At 47.1% G+C, this 21,488-nt stretch overlaps 1 protein-coding gene across 1 annotated transcript in view; it reads left to right on the plus strand.

Moving 5' to 3' along the window:
• The first annotated feature begins 13,012 nt into the window (after window positions 1-13,012).
• The window catches only part of TDRD10 (tudor domain containing 10), a 37,978-nt gene continuing 29,502 nt past the window's right edge, over window positions 13,013-21,488 (plus strand). Inside the window, exons 1-8 of the mRNA XM_088467509.1 lie at window positions 13,013-13,026; window positions 15,112-15,164; window positions 15,637-15,686; window positions 18,034-18,104; window positions 19,531-19,675; window positions 20,705-20,756; window positions 20,844-20,899; window positions 21,391-21,451. Of these exons, the coding sequence (XP_088323635.1) occupies window positions 13,013-13,026; window positions 15,112-15,164; window positions 15,637-15,686; window positions 18,034-18,104; window positions 19,531-19,675; window positions 20,705-20,756; window positions 20,844-20,899; window positions 21,391-21,451 (502 nt within the window). The remainder of the gene's footprint in view (window positions 13,027-15,111; window positions 15,165-15,636; window positions 15,687-18,033; window positions 18,105-19,530; window positions 19,676-20,704; window positions 20,757-20,843; window positions 20,900-21,390; window positions 21,452-21,488) is intronic.

Here is a 21,488-nt window from a genome sequence, read left to right on the forward strand (position 1 = left end):
GGGCGCCCCTTTTGGATCCCGGAATGGGTCCTGCTCACGACGGATGCCAGTCTCCAGGTTTGGGGGGCAGTGACCGGCTCATTATCGCTTCAGGGTCGTTGGTCCGCGGAAGAAGCACTTCTCCCCATCAACATCCTGGAACTGCGGGCAGTATACAGGGCCCTGCAGTCGTCCGGCCCCGCTCTTCACGGAAGGGCGGTTCAGGTGCAGTCCGACAACGCCACCACGGTGGCATACATCAACCACCAAGGAGGAACTCGCAGTCGGGCAGCGATGTCGGAGGTGTCTCGCATTCTTGCTTGGGCGGAGTGTCACATTCTAGCGCTCTCGGCAGTCTTCATTCCCGGAGTCCTCAATTGGGAGGCGGACTTCCTCAGCCGTCACGACGTGCATCCCGGGGAATGGTCGCTTCACCCAGAGGTGTTTCAGCTACTCGTGGACAGGTGGGGGCTGCCGGAGCTGGACTTGATGGCCTCCCGTCACAATCACAAGTTGCCCGTTTACGGGTCAAGGACAAGAGACGCAGGCGCCTGTCTGGTAGACGCACTGTCGGTGAAATGGATGTTTCACCTGGCGTATCTGTTTCCTCCGATATCCTTGCTTCCTCGGTTTCTGCGGAAATTCAAGCAGGACGGCGGCACGCTCGTGCTGGTAGCTGCGGCGTGGCCCAGACATCCTTGGTACTCCGATCTGAGGTGCCTCTCCATCGAAGCTCCGTACCTTCTCCCTCAGCGTCGGGACCTGTTGTCTCAAGGGCCCTCCTTTACCCGGATCTGGGTCGGCTGTCTTTGACGGCGTGGCTCTTGAGACAGCCGTCTTCAGGTCTAGGGGTTTCTCCAGTTCGGTCATTGGTACCATGCTTAGGGCACGCAAGCCTGCTTCCGCGCGGATTTACCACAGGGTGTGGCGCACTTATTTTCAGTGGTGTGAATCCAGAAACTATGATCCGCAGGTGTTCCGGGTTTCCAGAATCTTGGAGCTTCTTCAATCGGGTTTAGACCTCGGCTTACGCCTGGCCTCTCTGAAGGTTCATGTGTCTGCTTTGTCCGTGTGGTTTCAGCGACAGATTGCTACACTGCCAGATGTTCACACCTTTTTCCAGGGTGTTCTCAGGATCCAGCCTCCCTTCGTGCCTCCGGTGGCTCCTTGGGACTTGGCGGTGGTACTACGGGTCTTGCAGGGTCCTCCTTTTGAGTCGGTGGAACTCAAGTGGCTAACGTTTAAGACTTTTTCTCCTGGCAATTGCTTCTGCCAGGAGGGTGTCAGAATTGGGGGCGCTTTCCTGTCGCCCTACTTTTCTGATTTTTCACCAGGACAGAGCAGTGCTCCGCACTCGTCCTGAGTTTTTGCCCAAAGTGGTCTCAAAGTTCCACATTAATCAGGAACTTGTTGTGCCAGTTTTTCAGTCACCTGATCTTTCAGCTGGTGAGGCTTCCTTAGATGTAGTTCGGGCACTTAGAATCTATGTGGACCGGACTGCTTCGGTTAGGAAGTCTGATTCATTGTTTGTCCTCTTCGGTTTTCACAAGAGGGGTTGGCCTGCCAACAAACAAGCGTTAGCCCGTTGGCTTCGTTCCGTTATTTGTGAGGCTTATGCACAGGAGGGTTTACCTGTGCCAGCCTCTGTTAAGGCTCATTCCACTCGTTCTGTGGGTCCCTCTTGGGCTGCTAGACGTGGGCCTCCGCTGTTCAGCTGTGCAAGGCGGCCACTTGGTCTTCAATTCAAACGTTTTTGAGGTTCTATGCGTTTGACACCTTTGCCTCTCAGGATGCATCCTTCGGGCGCCGGGTGCTCCTTTCAGCACAGGAGCGTCCCCGCCCTTAGTTGAACTGCTTTGGGACATCCCCAAGGTCAACCCTGTGGACCCTGAAGTAGAAAACAATAAATATGGTAAGAACTTACCTTTGTTATCTCTGTTTCTACGAAGTCCATAGGGTCCACAGGGCACCCGCCCTGACGCACCTGGCTTCAAATGGGCTGTGTGGCTGGTCACCGGTTTTCCATCTCCCATTTCTGTGAGTATGGTTTCTTGTGTGTTCCAGTCTTCCTTCTCTCTGTTTAGTCTCCTCCTCCGGCCTTAGCTGCTTACCAACTGAGGTGCCTGTGGCTTGGGGGCGGGGTATAGGGGAGGACGGACCCAAGTGCATCCTGGGAGCAGCTAAAAGCTTTAACTCCGTGGTGCCCGAGGATCCAGGATCCAGCTATACCCCAAGGTCACCCTGTGGACCTTATGGACTTCGTAGAAACAGAGATAACAAAGGTAAGTTCTTACCATATCTCTTGGTTTATATATTTGAATATGTAGCTGTCGTTGTACAAGGGTTAAATAGCGTTTGGCAACAAATGTGACACTTGAAATCAACAGAGGGGGTTCACATACATATGACCCATTTGCAATTGGCCTTGCCCAACAAGGTTTTGGGCATGAAATAGGGTGATAAAGTGGGCACAGGGACCTGATTGTCTATATTTGTATAGTGTTCACTCTAGCTCCGGCGGCAGGCAGGGCGCAGGAGCTAGAGAAGGCACTTCCGTGCGTGTGCACCCGAAAAGGGGGCTTGACCATTGAAAAGGGGGCATATCTATAAGACGCGTCCCTCTTTCAGCACTCTTGGGGGCGTGCCCGGCACTTACGGACACTCCGGGCAGCCCCCAAGTGCTGCCGAGAGGAAGAATAGATGCTGGGCGCATGCGCCCGGCGTCTATACTCCGGCGGTGACTGGGTCACCGCACATTTCCCCACCCGCGGGACACTGCGACCCGCGGGTGAAGATGTCACCCGAAGGCTGTGAGGGCAGGGCAATTTTTCCCCTCCTTCTGGAGGGCAGAGTGCTTTTTGCCCTCCAGAAGGAGGGTAGGGAGCCGCGCCCCGCTAAAACAGCTTAGCGGGAATGCTATTTGTATAAGTAGCTGTGTTGTGCAAGGGTTAAATAGCCTTTGGCAACAAATTTGACACTTGGAACCCACAGAGGGGGTCACTTACATATGACCCACTTGCAGTTGGCCTTGCCCAACAAGCTTTTTATCATGAAATAGGCTGCCCACTTTACCACCCTATGTCATGCCCAAAACCTTGTTGGGCAAGGCCAATTCAAAAAGTCATATGTATGTGACCCCCCTCTGTGGGTTCCAAGTGTCACATTTGTTGCCCAAGGCTATTTAACCCTTGCACAACTACAAATATATAAATTGGTGATTGTGCCCACTTTACCACCCTAATTCATGCCTAAAACCTTGTTGGGCAAGGCCAATTGCATGTGGGTCATATGTAAGTGACCCCCCTCTGTGGATTCCAAGTGTCACATTTGTGGCCCAAGGCTAGTTAACCCTTACACAACTACAGCTACTTCAAATATAGAAAATCTGGTCCCTGTGCCCACTTTACCACGCTATTTCATGCCCAAAGCTTTATTTGTCAAGCAAAATACAATTGAGATTTGTGTAATACATTCCATATATTGTTTATACAATGTAAGCTTAGTGATTCTGTTTGATTGAAATGTTTTAATATAACATGTTCTGAATAAGAAGCTGGAGCTCGAATAAGAAGCTAAATTCAGCCTCGTGTGAATGAGCCCCTTATTACATCCTTGTTATTATGTGGGGAGAATGAGCCCCTTATTACACCCTACCTTGTTATGTGGGGAGAATGAGCCCCTTATTACATCCTTGTTATTATGTGGGGAGAATGAGCCCCTTATTACATCCCTGTTATCATATGGGGAGAATGAGCACTTTATTACATCCCACCTTGTTATATATGTGGGGAGAATGAGCCCCTTATTACACCCCACCTTGTTATATATGTGGGGAGAATGAGCCCCTTATTACACCCCACCTTGTTATATATGTGGGGAGAATGAGCCCCTTATTACACCCTACCTTGTTATATATGTGGGGAGAATGAGCCCCTTATTACATCTTTGTTATGTATGTGGGGAGAATGAGCCCCTTATTACATCCCACCTTGTTATATATGTGGATAGAATGAACCCTTATTACACCCTACTTTGTTATTATGTGGGGAGAATGAGCCCCTTATTACACCCTACCTTGTTATATATGTGGGGAGAAAGAGCCCCTTATTACATCCTACCTTGTTATTATGTAGGGAGAATGAGCCGCCCCTTATTACACCCTACCTTATGTGAGGAGAATGAGCCCCTTATTACACCCTACCTTGTTATATATGTGGGGAGAATGAGCCCCTTATTACATCCTACCTTGTTATATATGTGGGGAGAATGAGCCCCTTATTACATCCTACCTTGTTATTATGTGGGGAGAATGAGCCCCTTATTACACCCTACCTTGTTATATATGTGGGGAGAATGAGCCCCTTATTACACCCTACCTTGTTATTATGTGGGGAGAATGAGCCCCTTATTACACCCTACCTTGTTATGTGGGGAAAATGAGCCGCTTATTACACCCTACCTTGTTATTATGTGGGGAGAATGAGTCCCTTATTACACCCTACCTTGTTATATATGTGGGGAGAATGAGCCCCTTATTACACCCTACCTTGTTATTATGTGGGGAGAATGAGCCCCTTATTACATCCTACCTTGTTATATATGTTGGGAGAATGAGCCCCTTATTACACCCTTCCTTGTTATGTGGGGAGAATGAGCCCCTTATTACATCCTACCTTATGTGGGGAGAATGAGCCCCTTATTACACCCTACCTTGTTGTTATGTGGGGAGAATGAGCCCCTTATTACACCCTACTTTGTTATAAATGTGGGTAGAATGAGCCCCTTATTACATGCTACCTTGTTATATATGTGGGGAGAATGAGCCCCCTTATTACACCCTACCTTGTTATTATGTGGGAAGAATGAGGCCCTTATTACACCCTACCTTGTTGTTATGTGGGGAGAATGAGCCCCTTATTACACCCTACCTTATGTGGGGAGAATGAGCCCCTTATCACACCCTACTTTATGTAGGGAGAATGAGCCCCTTATTACACCCTACCTTGTTATGTGGGGAGAATGATCCCCTTATTACACCCTACCTTATTAAATGGGTGGAATGAGCCCCTTATTATACCCTACCTTGTTATGTGGGGAGAATGAGCCCCTTATTACACCCTACCTTGTTATGTGGGGAGAATGAGCCCCTTATTACACCCTACCTTGTTATGTGGGGAGAATGAGCCCCTTATTACACCCTGCCTTGTTATGTGGGGAGAATGAGCCCCTTATTACACCCTACCTTGTTATGTGGGGAGAATGAGCCCCTTATTACACCCTACCTTGTTATGTGGGGAGAATGAGCCCCTTATTACACCCTACCTTGTTATGTGGGGAGAATGAGCCCCTTATTACACCCTACCTTGTGTGGGGAGAATGAGCCCCTTATTACACCCTACCTTGTTATGTGGGGAGAATGAGCCCCTTATTACACCCTACCTTGTTATGTGGGGAGAATGAGCCCCTTATTACACCCTACCTTGTTATGTGGGGAGAATGAGCCCCTTATTACATCCTTATTATTATGTAGGGAGAATGAGCCCCTTATTACACCCTACCTTGTTATGTGGGGAGAATGAGCCCCTTATTACACCCTACCTTGTGTGGGGAGAATGAGCCCCTTATTACACCCTACCTTGTTATGTGGGGAGAATGAGACCCTTATTACACCCTACCTTGTTATGTGGGGAGAATGAGCCCCTTATTACATCCTACCTTGTTATTATGTAGTGAGAATGAGCCGCCCCTTATTACACCCTACCTTATGTGAGGAGAATGAGCCCCTTATTACACCCTACCTTGTTATATATGTGGGGAGAATGAGCCCCTTATTACACCTTACTTTATGTGAGGAGAATGATCCCCTTATTACACCCTACCTTGTTATATATGTGGGGAGAATGAGCCCCTTATTACATCCTACCTTGTTATATATGTGGGGAGAATGAGCCCCTTATTACATCCTACCTTGTTATTATGTGGGGAGAATGAGCCCCTTATTACATCCTACCTTGTTATATATGTGGGGAGAATGAGCCCCTTATTACATCCTACCTTGTTATTATGTGGGGAGAATGAGCCCCTTATTACACCCTACCTTGTTATATATGTGGGGAGAATGAGCCCCTTATTACACCCTACCTTGTTATTATGTGGGGAGAATGAGCCCCTTATTACATCCTACCTTGTTATATATGTGGGGAGAATGAGCCCCTTATTACACCCTACCTTGTTATGTGGGGAAAATGAGCCGCTTATTACACCCTACCTTGTTATTATGTTGGGAGAATGAGCCCCTTATTACACCCTTCCTTGTTATGTGGGGAGAATGAGCCCCTTATTACATCCTACCTTATGTGGGGAGAATGAGCCCCTTATTACACCCTACCTTGTTGTTATGTGGGGAGAATGAGCCCCTTATTACACCGTACTTTGTTATAAATGTGGGTAGAATGAGCCCCTTATTACATGCTACCTTGTTATATATGTGGGGAGAATGAGCCCCCTTATTACACCCTACCTTGTTGTTATGTGGGGAGAATGAGCCCCTTATTACACCCTACCTTATGTGGGGAGAATGAGCCCCTTATCACACCCTACTTTATGTAGGGAGAATGAGCCCCTTATTACACCCTACCTTGTTATGTGGGGAGAATGATCCCCTTATTACACCCTACCTTGTTATATGGGGAGAATGAGCCCCTTATTACACCCTACCTTGTTATGTGGGGAGAATGAGCCCCTTATTACACCCTACCTTGTTATGTGGGGAGAATGAGCCCCTTATTACACCCTACCTTGTTATGTGGGGAGAATGAGCCCCTTATTACACCCTACCTTGTTATGTGGGGAGAATGAGCCCCTTATTACACCCTACCTTGTTATGTGGGGAGAATGAGCCCCTTATTACACCCTACCTTGTTATGTGGGGAGAATGAGCCCCTTATTACACCCTACCTTGTTATGTGGGGAGAATGAGCCCCTTATTACACCCTACCTTGTTATGTGGGGAGAATGAGCCCCTTATTACACCCTACCTTGTTATGTGGGGAGAATGAGCCCCTTATTACACCCTACCTTGTGTGGGGAGAATGAGCCCCTTATTACACCCTACCTTGTTATGTGGGGAGAATGAGCCCCTTATTACACCCTACCTTGTTATGTGGGGAGAATGAGCCCCTTATTACACCCTACCTTGTTATGTGGGGAGAATGAGCCCCTTATTACATCCTTATTATTATGTAGGGAGAATGAGCCCCTTATTACACCCTACCTTGTTATGTGGGGAGAATGAGCCCCTTATTACACCCTACCTTGTGTGGGGAGAATGAGCCCCTTATTACACCCTACCTTGTTATGTGGGGAGAATGAGACCCTTATTACACCCTACCTTGTTATGTGGGGAGAATGAGCCCCTTATTACATCCTACCTTGTTATTATGTAGTGAGAATGAGCCGCCCCTTATTACACCCTACCTTATGTGAGGAGAATGAGCCCCTTATTACACCCTACCTTGTTATATATGTGGGGAGAATGAGCCCCTTATTACACCCTACCTTGTTATATATGTGGGGAGAATGAGCCCCTTATTACATCCTACCTTGTTATATATGTGGTGAGAATGAGCCCCTTATTACACCCTACCTTGTTATATATGTGGGGAGAATGAGCCCCTTATTACACCCTACCTTGTTATTATGTGGGGAGAATGAGCCCCTTATTACATCCTACCTTGTTATATATGTGGGGAGAATGAGCCCCTTATTACATCCTACCTTGTTATATATGTGGGGAGAATGAGCCCCTTATTACACCCTACCTTGTTATGTGGGGAGAATGAGCCCCTTATTACACCCTACCTTGTTATGTGGGGAGAAAGAGCCCCTTATTACATCCTACCTTGTTATGTGGGGAGAAGGAGCCCCTTATTACATCCTACCTTGTTATTATGTAGGGAGAATGAGCCGCCCCTTATTACACCCTACCTTATGTGAGGAGAATGAGCCCCTTATTACACCCTACCTTGTTATATATGTGGGGAGAATGAGCCCCTTATTACATCCTACCTTGTAATATATGTGGGGAGAATGAGCCCCTTATTACATCCTACCTTGTTATTATGTGGGGAGAATGAGCCCCTTATTACACCCTACCTTGTTATATATGTGGGGAGAATGAGCCCCTTTTTACATCCTACCTTGTTATTATGTGGGGAGAATGAGCCCCTTATTACATCCTACCTTGTTATATATGTGGGGAGAATGAGCCCCTTATTACACCCTACCTTGTTATGTGGGGAGAATGAGCCCCTTATTACACCCTACCTTGTTATTATGTTGGGAGAATGAGCCCCTTATTTCACCCTTCCTTGTTATGTGGGGAGAATGAGCCCCTTATTACACCCTACCTTGTTGTTATGTGGGGAGAATGAGCCCCTTATTACACCCTACTTTGTTATATATGTGGGTAGAATGAGCCCCTTATTACATCCTTCCTTGTTATATATGTGGGGAGAATGAGCCCCCTTATTACACCCTACCTTGTTATTATGTGGGAAGAATGAGCCCCTTATTACACCCTACCTTGTTGTTATGTGGGGAGAATGAGCCCCTTATTACACCCTACTTTATGTGGGTAGAATGAGCCCCTTATTACATCCTACCTTGTTATATATGTGGGGAGAATGAGCCCCCTTATTACACCCTACCTTGTTATTATGTGGGAAGAATGAGCCCCTTATTACACCCTACCTTGTTGTTATGTGGGGAGAATGAGCCCCTTATTACACCCTACTTTATGTGGGGAGAATGAGCCCCTTATCACACCCTACTTTATGTGGGGAGAATGAGCCCCTTATTACACCCTACCTTGTTATGTGGGGAGAATTATCCCCTTATTACACCCTAACTTGTTATATGGGGAGAATGAGCCCCTTATTACACCCTACCTTGTTATGTGGGGAGAATGAGCCCCTTATTACATCCTACCTTGTTATATATGTGGGGAGAATGAGCCCCTTATTACACCCTACCTTGTTATGTGGGGAAAATGAGCCGCTTATTACACCCTACCTTGTTATTATGTTGGGAGAATGAGCCCCTTATTACACCCTTCCTTGTTATGTGGGGAGAATGAGCCCCTTATTACATCCTACCTTATGTGGGGAGAATGAGCCCCTTATTACACCCTACCTTGTTGTTATGTGGGGAGAATGAGCCCCTTATTACACCGTGCTTTGTTATAAATGTGGGTAGAATGAGCCCCTTATTACATGCTACCTTGTTATATATGTGGGGAGAATGAGCCCCCTTATTACACCCTACCTTGTTGTTATGTGGGGAGAATGAGCCCCTTATTACACCCTACCTTATGTGGGGAGAATGAGCCCCTTATCACACCCTACTTTATGTAGGGAGAATGAGCCCCTTATTACACCCTACCTTGTTATGTGGGGAGAATGATCCCCTTATTACACCCTACCTTGTTATATGGGGAGAATGAGCCCCTTATTACACCCTACCTTGTTATGTGGGGAGAATGAGCCCCTTATTACACCCTACCTTGTTATGTGGGGAGAATGAGCCCCTTATTACACCCTACCTTGTTATGTGGGGAGAATGAGCCCCTTATTACACCCTACCTTGTTATGTGGGGAGAATGAGCCCCTTATTACACCCTACCTTGTTATGTGGGGAGAATGAGCCCCTTATTACACCCTACCTTGTTATGTGGGGAGAATGAGCCCCTTATTACACCCTACCTTGTTATGTGGGGAGAATGAGCCCCTTATTACACCCTGCCTTGTTATGTGGGGAGAATGAGCCCCTTATTACACCCTACCTTGTTATGTGGGGAGAATGAGCCCCTTATTACACCCTACCTTGTTATGTGGGGAGAATGAGCCCCTTATTACACCCTACCTTGTTATGTGGGGAGAATGAGCCCCTTATTACACCCTACCTTGTGTGGGGAGAATGAGCCCCTTATTACACTCTACCTTATGTGGGGAGAATGAGCCCCTTATTACACCCTACCTTGTTATGTGGGGAGAATGAGCCCCTTATTACACCCTACCTTGTTATGTGGGGAGAATGAGCCCCTTATTACATCCTTATTATTATGTAGGGAGAATGAGCCCCTTATTACACCCTACCTTGTTATGTGGGGAGAATGAGCCCCTTATTACACCCTACCTTGTGTGGGGAGAATGAGCCCCTTATTACACCCTACCTTATGTGGGGAGAATGAGCCCCTTATTACACCCTACCTTGTTATGTGGGGAGAATGAGCCCCTTATTACACCCTACCTTGTTATGTGTGGAGAATGAGCCCCTTATTACATCCTTATTATTATATAGGGAGAATGAGCCCCTTATTACACCCTACCTTGTTATGTGGGGAGAATGAGCCCCTTATTACACCCTACCTTGTGTGGGGAGAATGAGCCCCTTATTACACCCTACCTTGTTATGTGGGGAGAATGAGACCCTTATTACACCCTACCTTGTTATGTGGGGAGAATGAGCCCCTTATTACATCCTACCTTGTTATTATGTAGTGAGAATGAGCCGCCCCTTATTACACCCTACCTTATGTGAGGAGAATGAGCCCCTTATTACACCCTACCTTGTTATATATGTGGGGAGAATGAGCCCCTTATTACACCCTACCTTGTTATATATGTGGGGAGAATGAGCCCCTTATTACATCCTACCTTGTTATATATGTGGTGAGAATGAGCCCCTTATTACACCCTACCTTGTTATATATGTGGGGAGAATGAGCCCCTTATTACACCCTACCTTGTTATTATGTGGGGAGAATGAGCCCCTTATTACATCCTACCTTGTTATATATGTGGGGAGAATGAGCCCCTTATTACATCCTACCTTGTTATATATGTGGGGAGAATGAGCCCCTTATTACACCCTACCTTGTTATGTGGGGAGAATGAGCCCCTTATTACACCCTACCTTGTTATGTGGGGAGAAGGAGCCCCTTATTACATCCTACCTTGTTATTATGTAGGGAGAATGAGCCGCCCCTTATTACACCCTACCTTATGTGAGGAGAATGAGCCCCTTATTACACCCTACCTTGTTATATATGTGGGGAGAATGAGCCCCTTATTACATCCTACCTTGTAATATATGTGGGGAGAATGAGCCCCTTATTACATCCTACCTTGTTATTATGTGGGGAGAATGAGCCCCTTATTACACCCTACCTTGTTATATATGTGGGGAGAATGAGCCCCTTTTTACATCCTACCTTGTTATATATGTGGGGAGAATGAGCCCCTTATTACACCCTACCTTGTTATGTGGGAGAATGAGCCCCTTATTACACCCTACCTTGTTATTATGTTGGGAGAATGAGCCCCTTATTTCACCCTTCCTTGTTATGTGGGGAGAATGAGCCCCTTATTACATCCTAGCTTATGTGGGGAGAATGAGCCCCTTATTACACCCTAACTTGTTGTTATGTGGGGAGAATGAGCCCCTTATTACACCCTACTTTGTTATATATGTGGGTAGAATGAGCCCCTTATTACATCCTTCCTTGTTATATATGTGGGGAGAATGAGCCCCCTTATTACACCCTACCTTGTTATTATGTGGGAAGAATGAGCCCCTTATTACACCCTACCTTGTTGTTATGTGGGGAGAATGAGCCCCTTATTACACCCTACTTTATGTGCGGAGAATGAGCCCCTTATTACACCCTACCTTATGTGGGGAGAATGAGCCCCTTATCACACCCTACTTTATGTGGGGAGAATGAGCCCCTTATTACATCCTACCTTATGTGGGGAGAATGAGCCCCTTATTACACCCTACCTTGTTGTTATGTGGGGAGAATGAGCCCCTTATTACACCCTACTTTGTTATATATGTGGTTAGAATGAGCCCCTTATTACATCCTACCTTGTTATATATGTGGGGAGAATGAGCCCCCTTATTACACCCTACCTTGTTATTATGTGGGAAGAATGAGCCCCTTATTACACCCTACCTTGTTGTTATGTGGGGAGAATGAGCCCCTTATTACACCCTACTTTATGTGCTGAGAATGAGCCCTTTATTACACCCTACCTTATGTGGGGAGAATGAGCCCCTTATCACACCCTACTTTATGTGGGGAGAATGAGCCCCTTATTACACCCTACCTTGTTATGTGGGGAGAATTATCCCCTTATTACACCCTAACTTGTTATATGGGGAGAATGAGCCCCTTATTACACCCTACCTTGTTATGTGGGGAGAATGAGCCCCTTATTACACCCTGCCTTGTTATGTGGGGAGAATGAGCCCCTTATTACACCCTACCTTGTTATGTGGGGAGAATGAGCCCCTTATTACACCCTACCTTGTGTGGGGAGAATGAGCCCCTTATTACACCCTACCTTGTTATGTGGGGAGAATGAGCCCCTTATTACACCCTACCTTGTTATGTGGGGAGAATGAGCCCCTTATTACACCCTACCTTGTTATGTGGGGAGAATGAGCCCCTTATTACACCCTACCTTGTTATGTGGGGAGAATGAGCCCCTTATTACACCCTACCTTGTGTGGGGAGAATGAGCCCCTTATTACACCCTACCTTGTTATGTGGGGAGAATGAGCCCCTTATTACACCCTACCTTGTTATGTGGGGAGAATGAGCCCCTTATTACATCTTTATTATTATGTAGGGAGAATGAGTCCCTTATTACAGATGAGTCCTCATACATCTAGCCTCAATACGCCACGCAGACTTGCCTGGCGTGAGTAAGCCGCCAGGTCCTGTGCTACACCGCTAGTGCAGGGTATATTTTTTGTCTGAAATTGTGTGTATGTCATAATGGGATGCGTCTAGTACAGCAGACTATGCTGATATACGGCACTTGTATATCTGTGTGTATCTGAGGATAAAGTTGTCTGACACACACACAGACACACACACACACACGTCTGAATCTAGCATCAATAATTGCGTCCCTGGCAACCTGCTGCGGTCACACCTAATACACTGTCTGACCTACCTGTAAGGATGGCTTTGCACAGGTGTGTGAGCTTGTTAGCAGTGGCAAGGTCCATGCTGTTATGTTGTCTCAAATGTAGTATGGGGCCACCAAAAGTAGAGCTTGTACCCTCACAGGCCAGCTTCGCTCTCCATGCTTCGGGCATGGTGGCTCACTTTGCTCGCCACAGGTTACTATTCCCAATAGATGTCCACGTGGATAGTAACAAATAATGTCAGGGTCCTTTAGCTGAAGGGCATATAGCCGCAACCTTGAGGAGTTATATATTGGAAGAAGCAGGGTCCTCCAGCAGCACAGAGTATATCAGGAGATGAGTGATGTGTCAGTGAGGACAGGGCTGCATGTGACAGGGGCAGTGACATGATGTGAGGAGGGAAATGGGGGCAGCAGGAAGCCACAGACTAAGGGTTATATAGTGGGAGGAGCAGGGCCCCAGCAGCACAGAGTATATCAGGAGATGAGTGATGTGTCAGTGAGGACAGGGCTGCATGTGACAGGGGCAGTGACATGATGTGAGGGGGGGAATGGGGGCAGCAGGAAGTCACAGACTGAGAGTTATATAGTAGGAGGAGCAGGGTCCCCAGCAGCACAGAGTATATCAGGAGATGAGTGATGTGTTAGTGAGGACAGGGCTGCATGTGACAGGGGCAGTGACATGATGTGAGGAGGGGAATGGAGGCATCAGGAAGCCACAGACTGAGAGTTATATATTGGAAGAAGCAGGGTCCTCCAGCAGCACAGAGTATATCAGGAGATGAGTGATGTGTCAGTGAGGACAGGGCTGCATGTGACAGGGGCAGTGACATGATGTGAGGAGGGGAATGGAGGCAGCAGGAACTCGCAGACTAAGGGTTATATAGTGGGAGGAGCAGGGTCCCCAGCAGCACAGAGTATATCAGGAGATGAGTGATGTGACAGTGAGGACAGGGCTGCATGTGACATGATGTGAGGAGGGGAATGGGAGCAGTAGGAAGTCACAGACTAAGGGTTATATAGTAGGAGCAGGGTCCCCAGAAGCACAGAGTGTATCAGGAGATGAGTGATGTGTCAGTGAGGACAGGGCTGCATGTGACAGGGGCAGTGACATGATGTGAGGAGGGGAATGGGGGCAGCAGGAAGCCCCATACTGAGAGTTATATAGTGGGAGGAGCAGAGTCCCCAGCAGTGCAGAGTATATCAGGGGATGAGTGATGTGTCAGTGAGGACAGGACTGCATGTGACGGGCAGTGACATGATGCGAGGAGGGGAATGGAGGCAGCAGGAAGTCACAGACTGAGAGTTATATAGTGGGAGGAGCAGGGCCCCCAGCAGCACAGAGTATATCAGGAGATGAGTGATGTGTTAGGGAGGACAGGGCTGCATGTAACAGGGGCAGTGACATGATATGAGGAGAGGAATGGAGGCATCAGGAAGCCACAGGGTTATATAGTGGGAGGAGCAGGGTCCCCAGCAGCACAGAGTATATCAGGAGATGAGTGATGTGGTAGTGAGGACAGGGCCAGTGACATGACTTGAATGGAAGCAGCAGGAAGTCACAAGCTGAGAGTTATAGGGGGGAATTCAATTAGCTGCGGTTTTTACCTTGCGGCTTCAGATCCCGGAACTATTCAACAAGTGGCCGCCACTATCCCTGGGGCAGCACTTAACCCAAATTTCTGCTCTCAACTGTCTAGGGGCTTGTTGCAGGCTTACCGCATGCTGCTAATTGAATAGCTCTGGACGCGTTACCTGGGTGCTGAAGCCGCTCGGTAAAACCCGTGGCTAATTGAATTTCGCCCTTGAATTGGAACCCCCATTCTCTGACTAAAGTGCCGTCCGCAAGGCTGTTACCGCTGCGCTAAGCCGGCAAACAGCCTCACGGACGGTACTTTGTTTGATTTCTCTTCGCACCTCCTTCCCGGCGGTTTTTAACTCTCGCTGATTTGAATCGGCCCTCTTAATATGAAAAAAAAAATTCATAAATCCATCTTAAGTACATTGTTTTTTCCAACGTTTATCAGCTGGTTTTACTGTACAGTGACTCTGGCTATCCGCTGTGACTGAGGCATTGGACCTTTTTTCATACAGGAAACTGCGTTTTATTTGCTCTAGGTCTTCAATTTCCCAGGATTCAGGTGGAAAGTGCAAAATACAAAGAAATGGATCTTTCCAATGACTCAGGTAAATGTTCGGTGTTTACCTGGTGCCTCTTACTTTAGAATGTATTGTAGTGTTAGTTATTAGGATGTGTTTGCTATTGATAGTAATGCCTTTAGTAGATTTTAAAACTATATGTAGAATTTAGACTATGCAATAATTCTTCTAAAATGATTGGAATAGAGACTACAGGGGGACAGTTTCCTATTAGATTGCAAGCTCCTTAACCCAGGGTTTACTATATTGCAAGCTTCTTGATATAAGGTCTTTCATTGTGCCACTAGACTGCAGACTCTTTTGCACAGGGTTTCCAGCTAGAACACCAGTTTGGGAGCTTTTGGATGGAATTTTCGATTATACCATTAGGTTGTAAACTTTTTGGGACAGTTTTTTATTATTATATCTCCAGACTGAAGGCTTCGTGGTTGGGTGTGTTTTGTGTGTGTGTTTTTTTAATTTTTTTCTCTAAATGTAATTTCCTTCTCCTATTCATCAGATGGTCGTAACCAAGTCTATGTTGGGAACATTCCTTATGATGTAAAAGAGGTAAATCCACTTTTGGTAGGAAGCCTGATATAGTAACTGAATGAGAATGTAAGGCAGCCGGAATGTAAAGGTCTAATCTTCATTCTAGCACAGTGCACCTGTCACAGCCTGTGCAGTTCCTCCTTCCTGCCTGGGGTGTTGCTCTATGCTCTGGTGCTTCTAGCACACTCTGGTCTGTATCTCAGCAGTTTGTTGCATCAGCTGAGCGTGCTAGAAGCAGCAGAGCAGAGAGCGACACCCCAGGCAGGAAAGAGGAACTGCACAAGTTGTGACAGGTGCAGGCTGCTAGAATGAAGACTAAAGGTCTTGTCCACACCTAAGGCCTTGTACAGACAGGTTTTATTTAACCTCTTGATCTTTAAAACGCGTTGACAGTGATAACCCCATAATACATGTAAATGGACCTGAACCCGTATGCTTGTGGGATCGCTCAGTAAAATACAATGGCCCTCATTCAGAGCCGTACGCTCTGAGCAGAGCGCACGCTCTGAATGAGGGCCGGCCTCCATGAAAATGGAGCGTCCTTCTGGACGCTCGTATAGCTGTGGGTCACCACCCACAGGCTATACGAGCGTGCATTTTGATGGCCGCGATGGTCGAGACCATCGCGACCATCGAAATTGCGAGCCGGAGCCTGCGGTTGAGGTTTTCAACCGCAAGCTCCGGAGTGATTTTGGCTCTATCAGAGCCAAAATCACTCCCACTGACATCACTAGTGGGCCGGCTTTTTACGGGAGGCGTTCCCGTGGGAACGCCCCCGTCAGGGAGGCACGCCCCCGGCACGCCTACCAAAGGGGGCGTGCTGTCAATCAACATTGACAGCACGCCCCCTTTGATCGGACACAACGAGCGAAGGACTTTCCTTCGCTCGTCGCGTCTGGCGCATGCGCACGACGGAGCTCCCTCCGTCGTGCGCATGCTCAGTCCAGAACATCGACCCACTTGCGAGCGGACAGCCGCTCGCGAGTGGGTCTGAATCAGGCCCAATGTTTGTTCACAGACTTGGTACACTAGGAAGCAGAATGGTGCCTGTAATTCTGTGTTACAGCCAGGGCCATCTGCAAGGCTTTGCCTGTTCTCCAGCTTGTATTGTTTTCTAATGTGCGTTTGTCCAAACACTGAGCAAGCTGCCTGCGGAGTGAATAGATCTACCCCCTTGTATGTTGCTACGGGTCGCTTGTTGCGCCTCAGAAATAAAAGATCATAGTGGAACGTGACAAAAAAGTGCAACTGGGATTAGGTATCATATTCACCGCTAATTATTCCCACCCACTACTGACGATGTGCTAATACCAGCACGCTAGAAATGCTACGTTTTCCAGGACGACTGTATTTTTCCCTCAGTTTACCCTTTAACTCCCTTTTCAGAATGCCAAAAATGAGGCATCACTGTGCCTCCTACCTCAGTGATGTCGCCAGTCTTCGTGTATTGGTGGACTGACTGTTAGACCTTGTGCAGGCGGTTGGTGCACCACAAGGTGCCACGAAAGGCTTCAACAAATGAACATTGCTCCAGAAATTGTGTCCCGATGTAAATACAGGCGGCAGCTTAACTTAATCTGTGTGATAGTCTCTCGTGGGCCTCTCATACCCCGTTCACATCGCCAAAATAACCTTGGTTATTGCCGGGTCGTGGCTCGGCGGGAAAAGGTCTTTGAAAAATAACCCGGGTCAAGTGCCCCAGCAATCCAAGCCAGGCAGCGAGCAGGGTTGGACACGGTAACGACCCGGGTACGGGGCGGTGAGGACGGTCCGACCTCTGTTATCCGACCCGTATCATGCCTAAAATGATCTGATTGGCAGCTGTGGGGCAGTCACCACCCACTTATGACCTCACAAGTTTAGGGCAGACCCAGGTTTAGTGTGAAAAGGGCCTACCAGGCAATAACCCAGGTTGAAAGTGCTGTGTATATGGGGTCTCAGCCAGGACTGACCCATGTGCAAAATCCTGTGTCGGACCTGGGGTTTTGTTGGGAAAGGAGTATAAGTGTAACCCAATAAGAGTACGGGTTATGTCCCCTTGCATTCAACTCTTAAAACGGTGTAGATTCGGGCAGAGTTTCTCATGTAACCATTAGAATAGAAGCTTTGTTCTTACAGGGTCCCCTGTTATTCCAATAGACTGTAAAATGTTTGCTGTAGGATCTTTGATTGGATCTTGAGCTTTGTTGGGACAGGTCCTCCTGCTGCACCACTCGATTTCAAGCGCTTGGGACATTAGTATTCCATTATCCCAATATATAATAAGCTCCTCTGCACAGTATATGACTTTATACTACTAAACGGCCAGTGTGTGCTGAGACAGATCTTTCCTGTGGCGATAAAGGTTGGATATGTTCTGTTTCAGGATGACGTTTTGGCTATCTTCAGAGACTACAAGCCCGTACATATGAAGATGGTCCGGCGTGATCAGAAATGGTAATGTTTATATACAGAACTCCAGTAGTAGTGTTACCTGCACCCTAGCATTTATATCTCTATTATATTACTGCTGACTTTGGTGCTGATTGCCTGGACTCTAGCCCGTCTGCCTGGGAATGGGTTACACTGGTCACTGATAATGTAGGGGTAGGCAACCTGTGGTAATCCAGCTGCTGAGGAATTACACTTCCCAACATGCCTTGCCACAGTTTTGCTGTTAGGATATGCTGTGCTTGTGTATAGGAGCTGCCTCTTAAAACCGGAGAGAATTTGGGCCATATGGAATGATCGGCCTAAGCCGGGTACACACTTGCACAATCACACTTGAGATGCGATTCTTCTTACAACTACACGTAACAATAGAAAGTGCAGCTGAACTTACAAATTCTTGCGTACACACTATTACAATCTACCATTCCTCATTTCTTGAAACCATCTGCTGAAAAGGTCCCAACTGCAGGAGCCGAAGCATCGGACAGAGGGCCTGATTCAGACCCGCTCGCTAGGATGTGTTCGCACGTAGCCTGCCGATGATTGCAATGTGCGCATGCGTATAAGTCGCACTGCGCGTGCGTGAACCAGTCCATGCGAATGCGAAGCGTCATAATACACATCACATGGCTGTGTTACACACTGAAGCACTCGCATGCGATAGGGTTTTGTCAGCCACAAGTGCTGCCTATGGGTCCGATGGTACTTTGTTACCGATTGTTGAATACACTTCCTGGAGCTGACATGTATTTCTAAGGGAAAGTGGGCGTCTTAAGACAGGCTGGTGGGCGTCTACATACACATGGCGATCGCACGCCAAGACATAGTGGGCGAGCTAATGCCTTGCCATGCAATCGCGGAATTTGCATACTTTGGCAGCTGATGGCTGAGAGCGAACGCATACACACTTGCCGGTTTGTCCGATATTGTGCCATCGCATCTGATGAATATTAGGAGGCCTGTAATACCTGATCTTCAGATGCGATCAGTTTTCTTCCGCTAAAACACGATCATTGGTGCGCACACGCTCTTCAGATGTCGAATGAACGGATCAGGAATCAGAGGATCTGTCCGATTGTATAGGTGTGTACCCAGCTGTATGCTCTTGGGAAGATTGGGGAGCCCGACCTCCAGTGATTACTAGCTCGTGAGCAGGAATAGATATAATAGTCTGTTGAATACATGTGGGAAAATCTGCACTGCTGTCTATAATATTTCCTTTTCTATATGGGTAATTGATAAAGTGATTAATCCATCCGCGCGATTCCAACTGGTTTCTCCTTCACGCGTCTGTTTGGGATATTTCTTATCTTACGTGAATCACAAAGGTATAATAATAATAATCCTGTTGCACCATTCTCGGCTTCCGATACATGATGTCCGATTTGCTGGTCTTTCCTGGGTGTGTGAATAAGTTTTGTTTTTATTACAGCTTTGCGTTCATTCAGCTGACGTCGGAGGAGAACGCCTCGCGAGCCATCTCCAAACTCGATAGGACCTTGCTTTATGGCCGTGCACTGATCCTGAAGCCATACAAGAATGGAAAGAATTGTGAGAATAAGCCTGGCGCCTCGCAGGTATCACTAGCTGTAGTTGGGGCTGACACAGCTTGGCCATAATTACGCTTGTATTGTGTACCTGGCTGAAAATGTGCCTAGTTGTAGAGATCTATGCGGCCACGACACATATTTCCTTGTGCTCAGCTTCATAGCTGCCATAATCGGCATGCATTTGCGCCAGCTGTGTCCTTGGAGCAAGACTTTCACCGGAAAACAGACGTAACTTGGTGTATGGCAACTGGGTATAGCCAGCCATTTTGTCCCCACAGCCTCGCTTAACTTATCAGATGTGTGGATGCCCACTCAGTAAGAAGAGATGTGACTGAATTTCTCGGCTATAGAGCTTCCTACTCTGCAGAGCCGCACATGAAGTTTAGTGGGACCAGTAACAATTCAAGAAAAACGACTGTGTTCATGGTTGAAGCTTTTCAGAGACCGGAGTTCTGATACGTTTCCCAACAACATGGAATAGAGAGCTTTGGGCCTGATTCAGCAGTGGACGGAAGCACGCAAGCAGCTTTGCAATGTCGTCCTTGTAGATTCAGCAGGAGGTGTCTGACAGCCCCCTGCTGCCTTTGACATCCCAGCATGGCGACCGACATCACAGGCTGGGATAACCATCGCAACCATCGGCTGTGATGGCGGACAGCATCGGCCAGCTGATTAAGCCTTCGCTCACACAGGCTGGCCGGCTTGCGAGGCCAGGAAACTGCGTCCGTGGATGTTTTTTTTCCTTTCCTAATTATTTAATACTGTATCTCTTGATTGTAATAATAAATGTGTATGTTTAGACGCAGGATCCTTGTGCTTGCTCTCCGTGTTGTTTATAGCATATTAGTTTTACCTGCAAGTGTTGGGTATGAAATACTAACTTTTTTTTCCCTTTAATATCTTGTGCTCGTTTAGTGCATTCAGTCACTATGCTATAGTCATTGTAGATAGACAGTGACTGGACGAGAGGACCAATGCTGGGTCAGGATTCTGCCCTGGTTTCATTTTAAATATCTCTTGAAATATTCCCAGCCGGTGATTCCTTTGTAATTACAGGACATGGCGTCTAAGCCAGCCTCTGCCAGGACTGCGGGGCACCCTGATAAAGGTAAGCTGGGAGCAGACTCGCTCTGCTGATGTAAAAACATGATCTTTTATCAAGACTGGTTTTTATTTTGAAGTATTTCCATTCCAGACAAGAAAGTTAAAGAGCAGATCGTCGTTGGACATCTCCCGTTTTATGTGACTGATGTAAGTTACAGCCGTACTGTGGTTATATTGGTCATAAGTACTTACAGTAAAAGAAAGTCTTTAACGTGAAAAGACTAAATTTCATCACAAGCTCTTTTCTAAAACAACGAGTCGTTTTTCTTATTGGACAAACGTAATGCAGCAATCTGTGCTCACCCCCAGTGCGTTTGGCGGTACATATCAGTATCCTAGACAGAGTATGCCCCTTCTTACAAGGATGTGGAAAAAGTGAAGCGCTGTGAATACTTTCCGGATGCACTGTATGTTCTAGATTGACATGTTATAATAACCCCCCCCACTGCCCGAACTTTGAATTAAAAAATATTGCTTAAGAACCAATTCATACCCCACCCCCACTGTAGCACCGCCTGCATTGTCCATCGCTCTCCCCCCCCCCAAGGGTCCCTGCACTTATTTTTCTACCAGTAGAGCACTGTATATTTCTATGCGTAATTGGCTTAATTGTAATGTGCTGGTCTCTTATATGTCAGGATCTGAAGACTGTCCTACAATCTGAGCCAAATGACCAAGAGATATCTGGCAACGCTTCCGGTAAGAGGACAGATTGTTTTAGTTAATTGGACCTTTT

The sequence above is a fragment of the Taudactylus pleione genome, unplaced genomic scaffold (genome assembly GCF_031769625.1).
Source record: "Taudactylus pleione unplaced genomic scaffold, aTauple2 ptg000073l, whole genome shotgun sequence".
Classification (NCBI taxonomy): domain Eukaryota; kingdom Metazoa; phylum Chordata; class Amphibia; order Anura; family Myobatrachidae; genus Taudactylus; species Taudactylus pleione.